At 42.9% G+C, this 13,380-nt stretch overlaps 1 protein-coding gene across 6 annotated transcripts in view; it reads right to left on the bottom strand.

Annotated features, from left to right (window-relative positions):
• Window positions 1-13,380, bottom strand: part of fto (FTO alpha-ketoglutarate dependent dioxygenase) — a 550,845-nt gene that overhangs the window by 394,572 nt on the left and 142,893 nt on the right. For 5 of the 6 annotated variants that reach the window (XR_005461806.1, XM_038806732.1, XM_038806734.1 and 2 more), the window contains exons 5-6: window positions 8,346-8,425; window positions 1,244-1,387 (exon numbers count right to left, since the gene is read on the bottom strand). Coding sequence is in view for 5 of the 6 variants with exons in the window: in XM_038806732.1 (XP_038662660.1) it covers window positions 1,244-1,387; window positions 8,346-8,425 (224 nt within the window). In the remaining variant the exon portion in view is untranslated. The remainder of the gene's footprint in view (window positions 1-1,243; window positions 1,388-8,345; window positions 8,426-13,380) is intronic. The other variant, XM_038806733.1, reaches the window with a different exon arrangement.

Below are 13,380 nucleotides of genomic sequence, written 5' to 3'. Positions count from 1 at the left end.
GGCATGGAATGCACTGCCTGTGGAAGTAGTTGAGTCGGAAACGTTAGGGACCTTCAAGCGGCTATTGGATAGGTACATGGATTATGGTAGAATAATGGAGTGTAGATTAATTTGTTCTTGAGGGCAGCATGGTAGCATTGTGGATAGCACAATTGCTTCACAGCTCCAGGGTCCCAGGTTCGATTTCGGCTTGGGTCACTGTCTGTGTGGAGTCTGCACATCCTCCCCGTGTGTGCGTGGGTTTCCTTCGGGTGCTCCGGTTTCCTCCCACAGTCCAAAGATGTGCAGGTTGGGTGGATTGGCCATGATAAATTGCCCTTAGTGTCCAAAATTCGATGATCTATGATTAACCTAGGACAAAAGTTCGGCACAATATCGTGGGCCGAAGGGCCTGTTCTGTGCTGTATTTCTCTATGTTCTATGTTCTATCACTACCTTATTACGTTTACACTTCTCCGAAATTCCCTACGAACCTGCTCCTCTATTTCTCTCAGACTGTTAGGGGGACTATAGAACACTCCTGCCAATGTGATTGCTCATTTTTGGTTTTTAGGTTCGACCCATATGGCCTCAGTTGAAGAGCCTGCTAAGATGTCATCCCTCCTTACTGCTGTAATTGGTCCCCTGATCAAAACTGCGACACACCCTTCTCTTTTACCTCCTTCTCGATCACGTTGAAGATTCTGTATCATGGAATATAGAGCTGCCAATCCTGCCCCTCTCTCAACCATATCTCAGTAACATCATATCCCCATGTTTGAATTTGAGCCCTCAATTCATCTGCTTTGTTCGTCAGCCTCCGCGCATTAAAATACCATCCAATCTTGCCAAACTCCTTGGTGACTTAACTGTCTAGACATTGTATGTCTTTCTGATTCAATTGATGTCTCCTCTGATTTTGGCTGTGCATCTATTCCTGTTGAATCTTCTATCAGGATCCCAGGCCCCTGCCAAGTTAGTTTAAACTCTCCCCAACAGCACAAGCAAACCTCCCTGCAAGGACATTGGTCCCATTTCGGTTCAGGTGAAACAGGTCCCATCATCCCCAAAAACGGTCCCAATGTCCCAGAAATATAAAGCCCTCCCTCCTGCACCATCTTTCTAGCCACGCATTCATTTGGACTAACCTCCTATTTCTATACGCACCAGCACGTGGCATCGGAAGTAATCCAGAGATTACTACCTTCTGGTTACTGTTTTTTAATCTACTTCCTAGAAATCAATATACAGTGAACTGTTTTACCTCATTGTGAATCTCTTCGGTTTGTTTCACAGAATCAAGTTCCAATGAAATCAGGGAGGGAATGCCCAACATTGGATCCTTTTGTAGATTCTTCATGGTTACATCACACCGTTGAAAAATATAGTCCAATGTACCACTTGAACACTGTAAAATACATAATTTGATTGAACATTATCTAGGTAGTCACATACATGCAACCTACTAGGGTCTGTGAGAAAACACATCATTATTTTGTCATTTGGTTATTTTGTTTCAACTGATTTCAAAATGGATTAAATTGTACAATCGTCATTAGTGCAAAAGAGGTTATTACCATATATGTGGAAATCATTGTCTGGAAAATTATTACAGAGAACCAAAACTTAGAAGACAGGAAACATCTTCAAGCATAAAATCAGAATATTAAAATAATATTTTCATAATTCAGGTATTGTGTTCTGTACAAATTTGTTCTCTGTAATCATAAGCATTAAACCCTTCAGATTGAAACACTGCTACTACATTATTTTACAGTATTCTTTGTTCATTTACTAAGATGCATGGCTAAATCCTATTAAAATATATAACCATTGTGTTATGAAATATTTCCTATTTGCACATCTGACATTAAATCGTGCATGAATATAAATTTTCGCGAACTGAACATTGAGACCAAAATCATTGTCTTCAACCTATGTCATAATTTTCTGCCTTGCCACTCTTTCCATCTACCTTGCTGGTCATTCACTCAGAAATTAAAGCTCTGCAAAGCTTTGGCATCCTGTATGATGCAGAGTTGAGTTGCAACCCTCCATTCTTTCCATCACCAAAAATATTTAGTTCTGTGACAACATTCACCTCCAACTCCCCACACAAACCCATATTCACCCGTTACCATCTTTAAGTTTGATTCCTCCAATGCTCTGCTCATCATCCTCTCATCTCTTCTCTTCATAAACTCCAATTCACCTAAATCTTCTCATGCACTACAGTGAAGCTCACTCGTGTTCTCCAAGGCAATCTCTGACCTCCTCCACAAATCACTTCAAGCTTTTAACTCTCCCAATCTCAGCAACCTTACATTCCTTCTCATATCCTTCAATCTTCAGACTTTGGTCTTTTTTGAATCTCCTCTTCCTTTCACTCCAAAATTAAAGGGGCTGCAACTTTTTGCTCCTGCTCTCTGGAATGGTCTCCCTAAACACCCCAACCCCTCTGGCCGTTACTCCTTAAAGTCTTCTTAAAACTAATTTATTTTAGCAATGCATCCAGTTACCCCTCCTAATTTTCCTATTGCTTATCAACTCCCATTTTAAAAATATTTTTCCTTCTATGAAGTGCTTTCTGGCTACAGGTTGGCTGTCCATCTGTCCCATTGGAGTTAAAGCTTAAGCCAGCAGGTTGGAGCCAACTTCCAAACACACTTCCATTTTTGAGAATTTAACCACAACCTGCAATCCCATGTTAAAATTGCCTGTAAATGCAAAAATCGAAGCAAATGGTCTTCATGGTGAATAGGATGTGGAGGTTGAAGCTCACTCAGGTGTAGGTTGAACAGGGCTCGGAATGCCCTATCAAAAGCAATGATAGATGAAAATTTGCTTTGAAAAGGGAAGATAAAAGTTGAAAAAAAGCACATTTAAAATGTCTGTTTGGAAGAGGCAAGGGAAGTTTGCTACATGGATATCACTTTCAGGAAGCCAACACAGGTGCAATGAGTTAAATGGTTTCCTTCTGCACTGTAAAACTCTATAAAGATAAAATGACTTCATGACTTCATAACATGCAAACAATAGCACTGTTTTGAAGGCTATCACACAATGTTGGAGTTGGACGACTCTTATAAATGTACAAACTTTGCCCTATGGTTTGCAACATTATCTGAAAAAAGTGCAACAGAATCCCAGCTATTGTTTATTAGTTGCTATTCTCTGCACTGCATTGTTGAGTTTTGTCTTTTAGCTTGTGCTACTTATGATAAAAGAGGCTCCATCAAGCTCTGCACTGCAGGTTCTCATATAAAAGCTTTGGTAGTTGGAAGAGATTTAAAAATATCAGAAGAAACAGGCTCAGGGTTACGATTTCCACAGAGTGCATAACAAGTCATTAAGACATTACTAAAATGGGGTATCAAAACAGCATGGTGTCACTCCCCAGCAAATTAATTACAAAGTGTAAAAATGCAAATAAAGTAAGGTTCAAGGTTTTATACGAGTATAAAAATCCCACACTTTCTGCATAAATGTGAACATATAAAATCCCTTCAGTTGAAATTCACACAAAATCTGGTAAATCTCAACATTGACCAATGCAGATTCCAGTTGGCAATGTGTTAAACAGTTTTATCACGAGCCAAAGAATTATGGTGTTACACCAGTGACACAAAGGTTGCAAATTTATAACATTGGCATGATACGAAATTGAATCAATAAACTTGATCTCTGTGAGCTAGGCACCAGAAAAATCATTCTGAAAGCTGAAGTGACATAAAACAATTGTTGTCAAGTGTAAAAATAAAGAGAAAATTTGCATGGGAACAGTTCTGGTATTACCAGGACTTAGGCAATCTTAGTCCTGTCAATCTTGTAAAGTTCTCCTTAAGAACTTCTATGAACCAGCATTAAATTTTAGTCAAAGAACCTGGCATAGTCATAATTACTGGGAAGTAACCGACTTGAGTTCACCTTCAACAACTTGCCAATTAAGATATATCTGTACGTAATAACATTGGCAGTATACCTCTACAGTAAGGACATTTTCCAACATGTAGTGTAGCTTCCTCATGGCATAGGACATTCCTCATTCTTAAATTGCCATCGATTACAGCATATCTTTCCGTTTCAGTCAATGACAAAGTTATATAATATACTGGGCTTCATGTTCCACCTTTCTGGCTCATTGATGCATCTACAGCAAGTACTGTGGGCAGTTTGGGTTATGGTGTGCCAATACGTTTGGTGAGATAAGCATGTTTCTGGAATGAGATTTATTGATGTTCTTCCCAACAACATGCTTGATCTTGCCTAAGCAATTGTAGTTGTGGTTTGTTCACATGTGCCAGAGTTGAAAGAACTTCCCCACCTGACTGACCATCCTCATGAAGCGTCAGAGCTCTGTACAGTTATGGTTGCTTGGTCTTTTGGGGATCAGTCTTGATGTCTGAACGATATGACCCAAAAATATATTAGTGGGTTGTGAGAACTCATACTTATTGTTGCGAGTTGGCCCTGCTTCCAAGCATCACAATACTGCTCTCACACTTGTATCATGCTCCAGTGGATCAGGATGTCAACAATGTGGCAGATGGCCCTTTCAAAGGCACAAAGGTCCAGTCTTTGCACCCAACTTTGTAAAAATTGAACTTTTTGCTAGCTTTGCCAGACTGTCATCCACAGATGCTATGACGTGAATTTCCCTTTCCACTGCCTTGGATTGAATTGGATTGGATTTGTTTATTGTCACGTGTACCGAGATACAGTGAAAAGTATTTTTCTGCGAGCAGCTCAACAGTTCATTAAGTACATGAAAAGAAAAAAAAGTTTTAAAAATACATAATAGGGCAACACAAGGTACACAATGTAACTACATAAACACCAGCATCGGGTGATGCATACAGGGGTGTAGTGCTAATCAGGTCAGTCGATAAGAGGATCGTTTCGGAGTCTGGTAACAGCAGGGAAGAAGCTGTTTTTGAGTCTATTCGTGCGTGTTCTCAGACTTTTGTATCTCCTGCCCGATGGAAGACGTTGGAAGAGTGAGTAAGCCGGATGGGAGGGGTCTTTGATTATGCTTCCTGCTTTCCCCAGGCAGCGGGAGGTGTAGATGGAGTCAATGAATGGGAGGCAGGTTCGTGTGATGGACTGGGCTGTGTTCACGACTCTCTGAAGTTTGTTTAACTGTGTGAGTTTTAACACAGATACATATTGACTCATTTGGTTCTGGTACAGAAACCATGCATAAAAGTCAATTTGTGGATTTGGTGATAGGTAAGATGACTCCCTGATGTAGCATTGACTTAATTTCTTGTTTCACATTTCATAAAAGTGGGTGTGGAACCTTCCTTAGGGTGAGCAAGCACCTTGGTTTTACATCTGGTTTCAATGTGGTGCGATACACTGTTTTCAGATTCCTTAGATCGCTGAATAGTTTGGGGAATTCTGTTGATTTTTCTGACCTTCCTAGCTTTTCATCAAGATTATAGTTCTGTTGTAGATCTGCAAAGGCTTTTCAACTTAATGTGATTGTGGATCACATTGTGGACGAGATCTACCGGCCGCGTTGTGCCTGAAAAGCAGCGAGGCGTGGCCGGTAGATGCCGGAAGATCCCTCTTCCAGATCTACATGGCTCACCATGCCTCGTAAGATCTAAAGTGACCTCGCGAGACGTCGTGATGTGAATCCCACCCATTGTGGGCGGGATCACTTTCTGGAATTCTGCATATTAGAGTGAGGCAGCTAGTCTCACTCTAATATGCATTCCAGAGATCGAACCAAGGCATGGGATCTTACCCCCTCGCCTTGGAGACCTCGGGCGAGCACTGTTCAGTGCAGGTCTCCACAAATGAGGACCAGACAGAACGGCATTTGTGAGGGTCTCCAAAGGGATCAGAAACCCTCAGCGATTGCCCCCTGGGCAGGGTGGCACCCTGGCACCGGTGCCAACTGGACACCTTGGCACTGTCAGCCTGGCACTACCATCTGCATGCTAGCCTGGCACTGCCAAGGTGCCCAGGTGGTACTGCCAGGGTGCCAGGCAGGCACAGCCAAGGTGCCAAGCTGGCATTCTTTATGCCAGAGGCTTATAGATGATTTGGAGCTTTCCCATTCAAATAGATTGTGCCTAACGTTTCTGTGATTTCTCTTGCTTTGTGCTGTTAACTATCCCTGTTTTCAGCTGAATGTCTCCTGGATTCTGTAGTCTTTTGGCCAATGGCTGGAGGAAGTCTGGTATATAATTACTGTCCATGTCGGAATGAATTGAGACTCCTGCTCCAGTGCCTAATTTAAAGTTTGTTTTATGTCCGTTGACCATTTGATACTGTAATTTCTCCCAAGAATGGCAGTTCTGTATCTTTTTAACTTCTCAAATGGCTTCTGATCCTAGCTGGTTCTCCTTTAATTATTTTGTTAAGAGCTACTTTCTGCAGCAAATTTATTTAAAATGGCTTCTTTTCTTGCAGGAGTCGGATTTTTGGAGGGACATTCTTCACATTGATGCAGCCTTTTCCCACCACAACAAGAACACTGATTAATGGCGACTACCATGCCTTCCTTATTTTTTCTCTGTTTGGGCTTAGGTGCAGTGTAACTTCTATCAGCCACAAACTGGATTGTATCAGCTGTTTTTAACCATGGGATAAATTTCTTTTTAGCCTCAAAATAAAATTATTTTGATTCCTCTCTTCTGCCTGTCTTGTTAACTAGAAAACCTTTGATAGGATAAAATTCGCCCCTGAATGCAGAGATCCAATAATGTTGCTTCTAAGACTCCCACAACAATGTAATTCAGAATTAATTTGTCTTTCAGAATTGTCAGCTAATTGATGTAACTTGTCAATAAAGGATTCTATGCTCTCTCCCAGAGGGAGTGGGGGGGGGGGGGGGGGGGGGGGGGGGGGGGGGGGGGGGGGGGGGGGGAGAGAGATTTTCCGCTCCCCCCACAGTGAGTTTGGTGGCAGCAGAGGCAGCCCGCCATTGTCCGACACTGGGAACTTCTGATCTTGCTACTGTTAATGGGGTTTCCCATGATATGCCCCCCCCCCGACCACCGAGAAAGCCATGCGGGGATTCACTGTCAGCGGGACGGGAAGTTCCCGCCGGTGAGAACGGCCGGAAAACACCGACCCTGGTCTTTGCATGCGCCTGTTGAATTTTGCTCTCTCTGTAATGGTGTTTTTTCAAAGAGCAAAGTGTCACTGGCTTTGAATCCATGTAATCATGAAGCTCTTGCCTCAAATGTTACCGGCCAAATACAACAAGAACTTGCAGCAAATAAAAGCTCACCTTGCTTTAGGTAGGTTTGAGGCCTATAGAAAATGTTGTTATTCACTTAAGCTGTTCGAAATTCATCGATCAATCAAACCGATATATGGCCTGACAATCAAGATGGCTCAGGCCTCAGAATTATGATATGCTTCAAGTACCCCAAGCATATGGTCATTGTCTTGTTATGCTCTTGGCGTAGCATAAGCTGCTTACTTGATGTTCACTCTGACAAAGGAAGGTTCAGACGTGGAGATAACTTCAACACGTTTATTAAACTATTTACAATTCTCCTACTCGGATTCGCCTCTACTGTTAATCCTTCAAAAGCTACTCAGACTGATGAACCAGTCTGCTACAATCCATGTGGTGGGTGTGATGTTGAATCAACCCTGTATCTGTACTCACTGAATGCTTCCACTGGAAAAAGGAACATTATGTGTGCTGTGTCCTTTATATATGGGTTGGTGTAATGCACCCCTGTGGTAGTGTCACCTCTGTATCGTGAATGGCCATTGGTCTTGTCCTATCTTACTGACATATTGGTTGAGTGTCTGTGTGTCATGTCTCTGGTGCTGCCTCTAGTGTCTAGCTAGTCTACTTGTACTTACATTAACCCCTTGTGTATCTACAGTGATGCACATCACCACAGTCATCAAGCACCTAAGGTTAAATCTGACCCTTTAGTTCTAGCCATTACACAGCAAAAGTTAAACAAACCAAATTGAACACATATAAAGTAAATCCTATTTTATACATGCTAAAAATACATTAGTAATAATTTTATCTTTAGTTTCCAATTTCACCTTTCATAGTTTCAGAAAAGTGAAAGATACATCAAAAGACATCTAACAAAACCTATGGTTGATCAAGCTTTATTCACAATACGTTTGGTAAAATATTTACAATGTACGTAAAATCTTTTGATTTAATCTTGCAGAAAGCAAAGTATCAAAACATTTTCGATTCCATTTTCAGCTTTCGAGAGTATTGGGCCAGAAGAGTTAAGAGGAAAAAACAACTTTAGAATTTCAAACTGCAGATGGCACAGCAGCATGACTATTGTTCTACCAGGTCAAAAATTGTCATCTCACAAACAGAGAAAAAAAATAAAGCAAGAATGTTTTAACATCCAATTTACCTCTGCCACTCTGTGTGTAGAACTGAAGCGAGGCTGCATTCCAGAGAGCACACAATGTTGATGGGTCATATTAAGATCATCTGAGAACAGATTATACGCCACAATCATAATTTAATCCACATAAAAATATTAAAAATGAAATTTAATCTTTGAAGATAGAAAATTATTTTGCAGTGTACACGGCAAACCAATCATGCAAGAAAAAGTCACACTTCAAGATTTATAAAAATAAATATAAATATACACCAGAACCTGTAGGATCAGCTTTGAAGGAAATTAATAGAAAACTGAAAGAAACCTGGGAGACATACAGTTAAAAATAAATATATTTTTAAAAATGAAAGAGATGCTTATATATGCAGAATGGAATTCCATCCATCATTATCAAATTTCTATCTGGTGTTACAATGAAAAATTTGTAACAGCAATTTTCTGTTCGGAAGCATGCAGTGCAGTGCCAAAGCATGACAATATGCATGTACACTTATTTCTCCGTTTTCTTTTCTCTTGATGCTTTCAGCTGTAATACATTCATTGAGGAGTGCAGAAGAAAATGCCAGGAACAGCATCAGGCATATCTAAAAATGAGGTGCCGACTTGGTGAAGCTACAACACAGGACTATACACCTGCCAAACAGCAGGGGCAGCATACAACAGACAGTACTAAGCGTTTCCACAACCACTGGATAAGATTTAAGTTCTGCAGTATTGCTATGCTCAGGAGAGCTCGTAATATTTTTTTGCAATAGCATCGTCATATGCTTGGATAAAAGCTTGTGTGTGCGAGTATGGGAGACAGTTAGACTACAAAGGTCAATTAACACCAGTGGCATTAGCACTGCAGGGACTGGTTTAGCACGGGGCTAAATGGCTGGCTTTTAAAGCAGACCAAAGCAGGCCAGCAGCACGGTTCAATTCCCGTACCAGCCTCCCCGAACAGGCGCCGGAATGTGGCGACTGGGGGCTTTTCACAGTAACTTCATTTGAAGCCTACATGTGACAAAAGCGATTTTCATTTCATTTTTCATTTTAGGTGTAGACCAACTCCAGTCAAAGAGCGTAATGAATCTTTGAACACCTTCTCATACTTCTTCAGAAGTTGTTGCAAGTTTCTCTTTGAATCCACTAATTGATTGACTGTTTCCCAGTGAAGCCTAATCTTAGCCAACCATACTCTGCCAAATAGAGCAGGAAAATTTCTATGGGCAACTTTGCCATCTGCCCATTTGCTTCTAATTTCAACATAATGCATCTTTTTAATGATTCAAGTGTACCTCTTCAGTGTACATCCTTAAGATCACATTTGTTGGTTTTAAAGGCAGATGCTTTAGCTGTTGATGATAAATTGTCTCAGGTGTGAGGGATACTGCTGTGCCTCTATCCACTACCATTTTAATTTCATGACCTTCAAGTTTTGCAAAAGCCCAAATACGCTGTTGACCACCCTGAATTGTCAAAATATGTATCTTTAGCTCTTGCTGTAGCTTGGTTTTTCTGTCTTTGAAGTGATCTTGAGCTTCATCCACAACTAGATTGTTTACTTGCATTGTCCTTCATGCACTTTCTTGGTGTAGCTGAAAGTTTCTGAGCCCAATACACCTTGGCAATGTGGCCCTTCTTACCACAGTTCTTGCATGTATTCGATTTACTCCAGCATTCCTCTGCTGAGTTTCCAAACTGTGTGCAACGGTGACATGGTTGCACTATTGCAGCCCTGTTCCCAGAGGTATCCATTTTCTGAATCTTCATTCCAGCCCCTATCTGCGAAGCTTCTCTCATTGCAAGCTTCACAGATGTGGCAACTTCCACAGCAGTTTTAAACCACAGTTCCCTTTAAATAGTTTCACTGCGTAACCCACAAACCAGCCTGTCTCGAAGAGTATCATCATGTGTTGCATCAAACTCACAATATCTAACAAACTTCTGAAAGAGGCTACAAACTGTAAAATACTTTCACCTTCTTCCTGACTATGGCGGTGGAACTGAACCTCTCTGCAATCAATAATGATTTAGGAGAGAAATGTCTCTCTGATTTTTATCAATTCACTGAAGGACTTGTCTCATGGTTTTGCTGGGTGAACAAGATTCAGTAGCAGCATAAATGTTTTACGGCCAACTGAGCTGAAAAATGTTGTGACCTATTAGGTCTTCTGGTGTCTGATTAGATTTTAAAAACAATTGGAATCTTTCTTCATATGAATTTCATGCTTCAAAATCCTCATCAAACGTGTCCATTGCATCTATTTTTCCCGCCATTTTTGGATCCTGGCTTCTAGGGTCTACACTTCGTCCCTTCTGACTGTGTTGGAAAATATGGCACTGACAACCCCTTGAACAAGCAAATAGGAAATCTTTCCTTTTTATGCCTGAGTATTTTGATTTTTCTACTGAGTAGTGGCCCATGCAGAGTCGGCAGACTTCAAAATCCTCATTCCACGTAACCCAGAACCTCTCACTTCAACAATAGCAGGTCTTACGCGATCGTTGGTCTTCTTACTTATAGTTGCAGATGAAAACTTTTGTTAAACCTTCACATCGGCGGCAGTGCTTCACCCGATGTCTGTGAGCACGCAATTCTGGTCCCGAGAATCTTTCGTTGTTCCTGATGCTGTCCCACGGTTAGTCGACAAAAGTCTTCTTTCCAGTGACTTTTTCTGCCTCAATCCTTATCGAAAGTTCTCTCTCCTGCTACGTTTCTTCGTTGCTGCAAAGTGAAAAGGTATGGAGGTGCCCAAATTCATATATTTCTAAAGCATGATGAGAGGTTTATTAAGGGCGTGCTCATACAATCAGGATGGTGCTATGCTCAAAGCCCACACAAACACTCTGTTGATGTCACTACATATCACGTAACACAGAACCAACAACAATGTATTCTTAGGTACATATGGGCGGCATGGTAGCACAGTGGTTAGCACTGTTACTTCACAGCGCCAGGGACCCGGGTTCAATTCTCGATTTGGGTCATTCTCTGTGCGGAGGCTACACATTCTCCCAGTGTCTGTGTGGGTTTCTTCCGAGTGTTCCAGTTTCCGCCTACATTCAACAAAATGGCCATCCCCTCAACTTTGAGTCAAACCCTGAGTGAAATACTTGTCCCACCCATCCCTTCCTCAGCCTAATCCGATCCTTCACTTGTAGGTGCATTTCCTGCAAGAAAATCACCTCCACTCTCAAACTCTTCAGGTGTTCAAACATATACCCTGAACATCTTGATCCGTCCATTTAACTCACGGACATTACATGTCACAATTCTTACCGGAGGCTCACGCCTCCACCCCTTTTTTGTCCACCTCACCCAAACCCACTCTGAACCGGGCCCATCCAAGATGCACCCCCCCCCCCCCCCATCCATGAGCACGCTCATCCTCCATACCTGCCACATCGCATCCCCCCCTCCCCAACCCCCTCACCCCTCCAGCCCCCACCCACCCCCAAACTGGCAAACCATAACAGCCTCCTCCCCCACCACACCCATTCCGTAGTATTACTTGCTGGTTTGGCAACTCCATCCGAAGGCCCCCTTACACACTACCCCACCCCTTCCCCTACAAACCCCATCTTAGCCTCTAGGCACCCAACCACTCTAAAAGATATCAAACCCATCAATACAACCCAAAGAGCCCTGTAGAACACATCCCTTCCATGAAAATCCACCAAAAAACACCCTCTCAAAAAACAAAGAAAGGAGGGGGGGAGCGATCACCCCCCCCCCCCCCCCCCCCCCCCCCCCCTCCACTTACAACTTCTAAGAATCTCCCCCCATTGGAAACCCAGAGCAACAACAAATCCCTACTGTTGTGGACTTAACTCCTCCATCCCATACCACCCCTCAGCTCTCCCCCAGTTGATGGTCCCTGATAAAGTCATTTGCCTCATCCAGTGTCCAAAAATAATATTCCCGGCCAGCATATGTTACCCAGAGTCTGGCTGGGTACAGCGCCCTGAATCGAATATGTCATCTGTACAGCACCGCTCTGGCCTTATGAATCTCACTCGCCTTTTAGCCAACTCCGCTCCTTTGTCCTGGTAGAAGGGCAGCACGACAGCACAGTGGTTCGCACTGTGGCTTCTCAGCGCCAGGGTCCGAGATTCGATTCCCAGCTGGGTCAATGTCTATGCGGAGTCTGCACGTTCTCCCCGTGTCTGTGTGGGTTCCCTCCGGGTGCTCCGGTTTCCTCCCACTAGTCCCAAAAGACAGGCTATTAGGTAATTTGGACATTCTGAATTCTCTCTCATTCTCTCTGACTTCCGGCGCCTGTGTACCCGAAGAGACATCGGAATGTGCCGACTGGAGGTTTTTCACAGTAACTTCATTGCAATAACTTCATTGCAATGTGAGCCTACTTGTTAAATTAATTAATTTAATTAATTTTAAAAAGGTCCAGATTCGATTGCCCTCCCATTCACAGACTTCTCCATGTCCACAAATGTGTGCATGCGCACAATCACTGCACGTGGTGGCTCCTCTGCTCTTGGCTTCTGCCTCAAGGACCTATGGATCTGATCCACCTCTGGGGTCTTGTCCAAAACATTCTCCACCACCAACCTGGCCAAAATCCTCGAAACATAATTTGTGGAGCTCGTTCCCTCTACTCCCTCCGGCAGATCCACAATCCGCAAGTTCTGTAATCTGGACCTGTTCTCCGTCTACGCCACCTTCGATCGCAATGACTTGCATAGATCTTCCAGGAACTCCACCTCCACCTCCAAAGACACATTCCAGTCACACACCACCTTTTCCCCTTCCCTGATCGTTGCCCCCTGCACTTTGTGGCATTTTTTGACCGATCCAGAGACCCACAAAGAGAGGCCACAGCCCCCTCAATCGCCTTCAACCAGTCACTCTGCATCTCCTTCCTTTGCTGCCGAAATTCCTCCATGATGAAGCTCATCAGTTGCTCCACCTGAAGCTTTCCCACCGACGACGACCCTTCCCCCTTCGCAATTTTCAGTTGGTGCTGTGGCACGAGTTTCCTCCAACTCCTTAGCAAGGTCCCGAACTGTCAGGATCAGACGGGGTTTCTGAAGGGGA

This window comes from Scyliorhinus canicula, chromosome 9 (assembly GCF_902713615.1).
Source record: "Scyliorhinus canicula chromosome 9, sScyCan1.1, whole genome shotgun sequence".
In the NCBI taxonomy this organism is placed as follows: Eukaryota; Metazoa; Chordata; class Chondrichthyes; order Carcharhiniformes; family Scyliorhinidae; genus Scyliorhinus; species Scyliorhinus canicula.
The sequence above is the reverse complement of the archived record's forward strand: the minus strand, read 5'-3'. Positions and strand labels throughout refer to the sequence as shown.